General features: G+C 42.8%; 1 protein-coding gene across 1 annotated transcript; it reads right to left on the reverse strand.

Moving 5' to 3' along the window:
* Nucleotides 1–614: 614 nt before the first annotated feature.
* Nucleotides 615–3244, reverse strand: LOC125525902 (diacylglycerol kinase 1-like). Its single transcript, XM_048690909.1, has 6 exons — nucleotides 3055–3244; nucleotides 1914–2130; nucleotides 1726–1848; nucleotides 1506–1634; nucleotides 1098–1183; nucleotides 615–905 (listed from the first exon to the last, which is right to left on the reverse strand). The coding sequence occupies exons 2-6, from the start codon at nucleotides 2127–2129 to the stop codon at nucleotides 758–760; spliced, it is 702 nt and encodes a 233-aa protein (XP_048546866.1). The 5' UTR covers nucleotide 2130; nucleotides 3055–3244; the 3' UTR covers nucleotides 615–757.
* Nucleotides 3245–9147: the final 5903 nt, after the last annotated feature.

The raw sequence follows: 9147 nt of genomic DNA on the forward strand, positions 1-9147 counted from the left end.
TGGTTATGATGGTTACTGGAGGATTTTGGTGTTTCTGTTACTACACCTACCACCCTCCTGTCAGACAGCACAGGTGCTATTAGTATTGCGCGGGACCCCGTGAAGCATGAGCTTACCAAACACATTGGTGTTGATGCTTCTTATGTGCGCGCTGTTGTGCAGGATCATGTTGCTCTTCAGTATGTGTCTTCTGAGTTACAGCTAGCGGACTTCTTCACGAAGGCTCAGACTAGAGCGCAACATGGATTTCACCTCTCCAAACTCAGTGTTGTGGATCCACCATGAGTTTGAGGGGGGGGGGGGTGTTAAGAGTTATATTAAGTGATGTCTTTTGGCCTTTTGCATTCTAGTCTCTTGGCATCCTCTTGTAGCCTTTTGGCATCCTCATATATGTGTATATATGCTGGCGTTGGCCTCCTAATAATAATATAAGTTGCTATTCTCAACAGCTACTACAGTTCAGAGATTCTCTTGCAGTGAAGAGATGCTGTCTCGGTGTGTTGATATTGCTACTATAGTTCAGAGATTCTCTTGCAGTGAAGAGATGTTGTCTCGGGGTGTTGCGTGGGTTGTTCCCTTCATATATGGTATAGTATATGTTTCCTTCCGTGTTGGGCAACGATCCTTGAATTACATGAAGTGGTGATGAGATAACTTTATTTTCACTGTGGTTTTAGACCAAAAGTGTGCTAATTCAGAAGAATGTGCATCAACATGTGACATCATTACTTGGCCCACGCCCAAACGTGTGACGTCATTACTTGCATAAATACATGCTTACCACATCGTGGGAGTCACCGCTTGACACACGGTGGAACGCATGAAGTGAATGAGGCAACTCTAAGGGAGCAATGGGTTCACACGGACCTTCTTTTGGAGCTTTCATCCTCAAAATTAGATGCCAGCTGAAACATTAAAGTGGGCTTCAGATTAGTACCTTGCGCATGCATGAAATACACATATGAAGCATGAGGAGATAAAATTAGCACTGAAGCATATACGTTGTTGTTAATGTTGACAAGGTAACCATTTTTAAATCTTTCGAGCAAGCCTTACATGCATCAAATAAATTGAATAAGAAAATATTAAAGCGGCACCTATCAATTTTAATCTCTTTTGCATGCTTCACAAGCCCAAGGAATATTTTTACAGCCTCTTGGTCTGTAGAAGGATTCTTCTTTCCCTGCGATGTAGAATTCAGGATAAGTAATAATACTTCCCTACATACAGAAGAAGTGTGAAAGAAAGAGCTAAATTTGTCAGCCGATAGCATTGGCATCCAACCTGCAAGAAACCAACAGACATTAAAGAACTTCTACATGTACCGCAGTTTAAAGTTTAAACCAAATAAAACAGTAAAACATAACGGCTTCACGCCATGCACAGTACTAGTTCATGCATTGGCACAGACTTCAGTTGAATCACCTCTTTTCTGCTACCTTTCACCATGGAGAATAAAGAAATTTGTTTTACATGCATACTGTACACACTAGTTGATCACCTACCCATCCAAATGAAAATGGGAGGTTGTTTCCAGTTCCCAGAGGTACGGTGGCAATTGGAGGTGGGTGGGAAAGCTTAAGATCACTGACGACCCCAAGCAACCAACTCGCTGTACCATCGCCACCTGCAACCTATCCAAATCTATTCAGTCAAGAGCATGAAATGGAAAGCCAAGAAAGGCATCATCTTCGCATAATATAACTTGAAGATGGTATCACTTACAATTAATCTCATAGTCCTCCAAATTTGAACGGCAAGAATGTCTCCTTCAATCTTGAGCCTTTCAACATTCACATATAAACGGTGCAAAACCTTATCCGGAGTCTCTTCTGAGAGATCAATAACCTGGAAAAGAACTCAGTGGCTCTGACAACAATTTCAAATTCAAAATCCAAAGACAGAATAAGTACCTGTGCTTCACTCAGAAGTTCACGGTATGTTTTGATCAAACTACTTCCAAGTTGACCGCCAGATTTAGAATTGATGAACACTATTACAGGACACTGTGGAGCATGATCAACAAGTACTTGTTGGGCATCTGGTCTCAAGACGTAATCTGGAATGCGGTACTCCTCCAAAGGCCCACATGGCTTCAAATCTCTAGGGGTTTCTATCTCCTCTTCCATCCTGAAGAACAGGTGCACACATTTTAATGATTTAGTTTAACTCAGCAAACTACAATGTCAATGTATAATGATATTTGTTGTATTTAGCATCACATAGAAAACGAATCAAACATATTGACGTCGAAGAGGGTAAATAAAACCCCAAGGGTATAATGAAAAGGGGAATTGAGTTAACCATGAAATAAAAACCTAGGTAAGGCCTTAAATTATCCGCGATCATGAGATTTATGTTTTTTTAGTTCCTCCAAAAGAATAGGAGATTTCAATATTATGTAAGAATTAGAAATCCACTAGATCTTATATTATGTAAGAATTAGCAATCAACCAGATCTATATTGATATAAGAAACATGAGTGTGGGAGATCTGGAGCATTTCGGTCTTCCATCTTCCTAATCTTCAAGTATCACGTAAGATTATAATCCTAAATATCATATAATAATTTAAAAAAAGCATAAGAGGGGAACATTCCACCCTTTTTCTTAGGAAAAGCATAAATAATATGCAGCAAGATATGCAATAATCTTGTCACAACATTGCAGATGAAGATAACCCATTTAACATGCAGATAACAATCGGTGCTTCAAAATGAAAATATGCAGTTCTGATTGTTGCTAGAATATACTGTATTTAACGTTGGTTTTTGTACGATCGTTCCTAAATCAATAAAAATACAGCCTTAACCTGTGTATACAAAAGAAGCCAAAACTATAGGGTCGCAACTTGTTGGTTTACCTGATTAACATGTGTAACCAATTTCTCTCAAGAACACGGATGCATGCATCTATCACTGCGAAATCATTCACAAACCGGCTATACAGAACGTATTCTGATCACCAAGGTGCTCGCTAAACAGGGAATTCCCGAATCATGATGCCTAGATAAGAGTAATTTAGCGCGCGCCGCGTCGGCCGTGTGATTGCGTACCTGAGATCCCGAGGTGCGCCCTGTACGGACTCCGCGCGGCCGAGATCTGGCGTGTGTGGTTGATCCGATGCTCCGATTTGGAGGGGAATGAATGGGAGCAGGACGAGGGGTATGGTGGGGGAGCGATGAAGAGGGAGGATCGGAGGCGCTCCGGTTCTGGATTCACCCGCTCTTTCTCAATCGTTTTGGGCCAGCATGTGCACTGTTCCTTACTCCAAAAATACACAAAGAAGAAATATGTCCAGTCAAAATATAAATAAAGCCAAACCAAATATAGGGTGATTCATAGCACACCTAACAAACACTATGATGCGCGAATCAACCTGTGGTTGAGTTGGTTAGGTGGACAGTGGTATTCCCAACCCACCAGGGTTCAAATCCTGGTGATCGCATTATTCCTGGATTTATTTCTGGATTTCCGGTGATGCGCTTTCAGTGGGAGGAGACGTTCCCGTCGACGATGAGGCGCCTACGGTGACTTTGTGGATGCCAGTGAGGGGTCGGCGCATCAGGGCCAACGCGGAGGCCGCCGGACATGGCCACGCCCTCTTGGTCGAAGTGGCGGTGCACGATGCTAGCAGACCATGTCTTGGCGGGGATCTCTGGGCTCAAGGCACCAACAACGCCGCCCAACGCGCGAGCCAGTCCCCCACAATTGCTTAGCAGCCAAATCCATGCGGGAGCACATCACCTTGGTTACCACCACGGAATACTCGGCGGCATGAGAGGAGAGGCATGGAGGGGTATGGGGGCGGCCGGTGTAATCTTAGTTCACGGAGTCATCCTCGAAGGGACAATGCGAGGATTGGAGGGCACATTTCATGCTCACAATCAGCACACGCTCGTTGCCCCACCACTTGTTGTATTACCTCAAAAGCACGGCGAGCCGTTGAATGGACAGTATAGTTGAGAGCTACAAAAAGGGAGGGGGAGGATAGACCACATGTTAGACAGACGATATAACACAATTCCGCAAGGCCGCAATGCCCTCCTTAACCTGATCGCTATGAAACTATTGAATTCATGCTTCAGTCGGTTGCTCCGAAAATCCGAATTGGTGAAGAGAGGCAGGAAATATATGTCAATACTCCGCCTCACATCTAAGCTATTCTAATCCTTAGACGTGGGATCGACGTAGGCAGCGGAATCTTTTTTTTTAATACTAAGGTGCTAGAATCTTGAACTCAAGACCTCTTAATCTGATATCGTACTGAATTCATGCTCCAGCCAGTTGCTTCTAATGTCTAAACTGATGAGAGACCCGGGCAATATATTTCAACGGAAACCTATAGTTTCACGGGTTGTTTTCCGTAACCACACGTTAAAAGCAAGGCTTCCACAGTGCATGACCTGGAGTTGAACACCATGTCGTTGCAAGCTTTCCAAATGTGCTAGAGGATAATGCTTCTCACAGCATCCCACGCCTCCGCGACGACCTTGATGAAGGGAGGAGACGCAAGTAGAGCAACGGTAGAAGAAATAGACATGGCAAGCCCCAATCACCCGTTAAACCACCCCGGTAACTGAACAGAAGAGGAATAGATGATCCTCGTCCTTAATAATGCCACACCTTTCACATAGAGGTGTGTGTGTGTGGGGGGGGGGCGGGGGGGGGGGGGGGGGGGGGGGGGGGTAATTCTCGTGGTGCAAGTTCTTCCGGGTGCTGAGCCGATCCGACACTAGAAGGAGTATACAGATTTTGAGCTTGTTGGGATGGCGCGCCCTCCAGATCATGCCAGCCCACGCGGACTCGACGCCATGGGAAGAAGTGTATCCCCTCCCCCCCCCCACCCCCCACCCACCCATCATAGAGCGAGCATCAATAATCCTACACGAGCGCTGCCAATTATCTACTCGTCGGCCCGGTCTTTTTGTTCGTGTATGTCGGCTTGTCTGCCGTTTGAGCGAGACAATGTTCAGCAGTTTCCGTCATTCGTTAGTTTTTTTGTTTCATTACTTTTAATCAAAAGAATTAATGAAATGTGTTTTACTTAAATTTTGAAAATGCCCATCACGCATTTAAAAATGGTTCATGCAGTGCACAATTTTTTAAAAATGTTGGGTCATTAAAAAATTGTAACATTTAAAAATGTTAATGAATTTAGAAAATATTTGTGTAATTTAGAATATTTTTATAAATGTAAAAGTGTTATTGGAATTTAAAATATGTTTTCTTCGATTCAAAAAAGTGCCCGTGAAAATTGGAAAAAATGTTCATACATTTCAAAAATATGTTCATGACATTTTCATACAATATTTATAAAATGTAAAAAAATTCAAAATATTTTATATAATGTTTTGCACCATTAAAATCCTAACTCTTAACAAATGTCTTGCACGTTTAAAAAAATCTTCATGTTATTTATGAAAAATGTCCAATGTGTGTTCACAAAATGTTCACCGTGTATTAAAAAAATGCTCAGTGATTTGACAAATGTTCAAAGTATATTTCATAAAAAATCAATGTGTATTTGGAAAATATTTAACTTATACCTGAAAAATCATAAATGTTTTTATGAAAAGGTCTACATGTGTTAGGGATTTTTTTGAAAGAAAACCCAAAAAACATTGAAAACCGATATAAAAATACATATATAGAAGATAAAGAAAACAAAAAAACACAGACGGAAGCTTCTAAAATTGATCCGAACCGGTCAATAGATACTTTTCAAAATCGCTCCAGAAGCTACAACGTTGGGCTTGCTCATTAGCTGAGCGCCAAAGACAAGAAGTGGGGATGCCTCACAGTAACTGAAACATAATCATCGCGGTCTGAGCGTCACACTGTGCTTGGTATTAGGGACAGTGAGAGACACACTGTGCCAGGCGTGAAGCGGTACAAAGAGAGGGCACACCCAATAAATAAGTCTTTACTATTAAAGGGGATCGAACGTCGTGATGGTTCAACCTCTTTCAATGATTCAACCTCCTTCAATACCCCCACCTTGTTCGATCCACCTCCCTCTCGTACGTGAAAAAAAGAACCTCCTCACACGAAAGAAAAATCAAAAAGAAAATAAAACAGCTCACGTATGCACGTCGTCCCACCTCCAAGGCCCACGCGCCCCTTCCCCCAATTCCATCGCTCTCGATCTCGTGGCTCTATCGCCGTCGCTGACCTCCTCCTGCCTATGACAACTTCGAGCGGCAGCACGCTGCAGCGGATCCACCAGCCCCGAAGGAAGCGATGCAGCAGGAGGGCTACCATCTAATCCGATGGTGCCTTACCCGCCGTGATTGATGCAGCATGATTGATGCAGGAGGAGGGTGCCTTACCCGCCGTCGATGCCGGCGAGCGGCGTGCGGTTCACGTACCAATTCGTCAAGTGGATCATCGCCATGTGACGAAGCGGTTCTTGGTTCGAGCCATGGTGAGGGTGGTGCTGGCAGATGTGGCCTCCCGTGCTTCTGCGTGATCGTAGGCCTGGCTAGCATCTCGAGTTCTCGACTTCAGCAACTGCCCGGCTGCCCCCCAGCTCCTCGAGTGCACGTACAGTCTTACACTCGCCATCGCTGCCCTCCACTTTTCCAATTGCTCGGGCAACTAATTTTCTGCATAATCTGTAGATGAAATCTTGTGTTGACGGCCTTCAAGTCAAGAACTCATGATGCACTTCTATTCAAAGGGAATCAACCCCTGCAAGCTTGCAGCCACATGCACAAGTCCTCCCAGCAACATTACCGAGGTCAACTACTTGCAACTACAGCACTCAATTTCAAATCACTGAATGTGTGTGCAGAGTGGCCATTGTTGCTGTACAATTTGCAATATATTTTTATTTGCGGGAAAAAAACATGTTATATTCAGTGGATTATAACATATATCAAATGATCTCAATGAGATTTGCATTGATGCTTTTGACAAAAAGCATGTTATATTCAGTGGATTATTTCTGAAACTTAAGTCAGAGAAAAGTGATGGTAGTATATATTAGTTGGACTAGGACAAATTAGTGGCACTCAAGTGAAGTATTATAACTTCTTTCAATTATAATTGTACTTTGATAAATAAATTTCTTGCAATTTCATTTCTACTTGAGCAAATATGGTTTCAGCAAGGAAATTGACGTCAGTTTTTTATATTCTATAGTTCATAGAATGAGTGTTTTTAACACTATGTATGTACGTACTCTGGAATAAAATGGCAGGTTATATCTGCCTTCCAATGTATTAGATGTTTTCTGGCTTTAAGTTTATTCCTATGGCCTAGCAATTTTAGGGGGAGTTATTGCTGGAGATGTCAATTCTCCATTTGACAGTATGCAGATCATGATGGCTTGGAACACTTCATCATGGGAAGTTTTTATTTATCTTTACCTATATATATTGGATTAGGTTCCATTGGCAGGTGAGATTCATATTTGTTGCAATAGAATTACAGGATCTCTAAACATTTTGGTTCATAATACCAGTCTGCTGCATCATGGGGTTTGTTAGAAATCCTAAAGCATTTCTAATCAGGACTGTTTCTGACGGTGATTAAAGTTGTCATAGTGTCAACATGTTAAAGACAATGTACCCTTTTCTTGTTTGGATACCAGCCATTCGATTCAGCAGTCAGATCTATTGCTTCTTTACTTGCAGAATCAAGTGAGTTGAGGCATCTGCTTTTAACAATTTACGGAACTCCCCTTTTCAATAAGACACTCTTTTCTTCTTTGGGTCAGTACTACTTGTTCACCTTTTGTACCTCATCGTCGTAGCATCTGGTTTCTAAAATGAATGACTACTTGCGAAGATACTGTTTTTAATTTCTTATTTTTGGTTCGGCTTGTTTGGTTTTCAGTAGCTTTGCTTCTTCTGAAATTAAATCTCAAGCAGCAGTAATTGCTCGCCAACTTGCTTCTAAGGTGTGTTTTCTCTACAACTATTGTATCCATAATATTGGTCACTTTTGTTTTATAGGCGCTGAAAGCAAACAATTGCTCCCATTGATATCATTCTAGGATTGGATTGGAAAGCCCTCGAGATCTTTACGGAGAAAGTGTTGCCTTAGAATAAAAATTGTGCAGCAAGAATACTTCTTTCTCTAAGCTGAAATCAGAGCTTCACTTATACTTACTGATCCAGACTTGAGTTATTTTGTGATTTTTTTGGACGTTGAATTGTGGCATGCGTCAGGAAGTTGATATCGGTTGTCTACAATTTGTGACTGATTTAGATTGTCCCACTTACTTTTATTCTCTCTCCGTAAAATTCCTTTTGGGTAACTACATGGATAAAAAATGGCAATGTACAACACTCCTACATTAATCAGTCTGAACAAAGTCATGTTGAGGTACCTACAGAATTTTTTGCAGCTTCTGTGAACTCTTGTATTATGAGAAATTAGATCAACGTTGGTGGGTAAGAAGTTTCAATTTTCTTTTCCAATTTTATGGATGATTGATTAGTTATTGGTCATGGTCTCGAAGGAGATGCTGATGGATAGCTGGGGTGTCATTGTCCTTTCTCTATCTGGGCTTATGTGCCGACAGTTTCAGATTCCATTGCCTAGAGAAACAACATGGATTGTCTGCTATCTATGACTCATTTATGTGCTACAGGGCCAACTTACATTTTCGTGTCAAGCTGGGACGATTATCGGAGGGCTAGGAAAGATGGAACATGAGCGGGAGCATCAACTACAATGAGTTCATCAGGCCGACAGTGCACAACACAAGCTGTAGCGGGAGGAGCACCTGCTGGCTGCCTTCGCCTACTTCGACAAGGACGACACCGGGTACATCACCGTTGAGGAGGTTGAAGAGGCCTGTCGGGAGTACAACTGTTAGGAGCTAGGTTCGGGCTCCTCTGGGTCGTAGGTGGTAGGGAAAAGAGGGAGCTGGGCGTGGGCTAGAACGCGGCGGCCGGCGGCGAGGCGCCGTTCTTGCGGCTGGGCGGCGGCGGCGCAGGAGAGAGACGGCTAGGGTTTTAGGGTTCCGGCTCCTCTGGGAGCCGGGCAATAGAATAGTCTTATTGCTTAATCCTCAAAATAGTCTTACAACTTGTATATATAACCATAATCTGAAAATAAACTAAGATAACTTGGGCCTTAAGCCTGCCCAATGGGCCCCCGGCGGCCATAGACCTGGCCGGTCATAACATCTCTCC

The sequence above is a fragment of the Triticum urartu genome, chromosome 7, assembly GCF_003073215.2.
Source record: "Triticum urartu cultivar G1812 chromosome 7, Tu2.1, whole genome shotgun sequence".
NCBI lineage: Eukaryota > Viridiplantae > Streptophyta > Magnoliopsida > Poales > Poaceae > Triticum > Triticum urartu.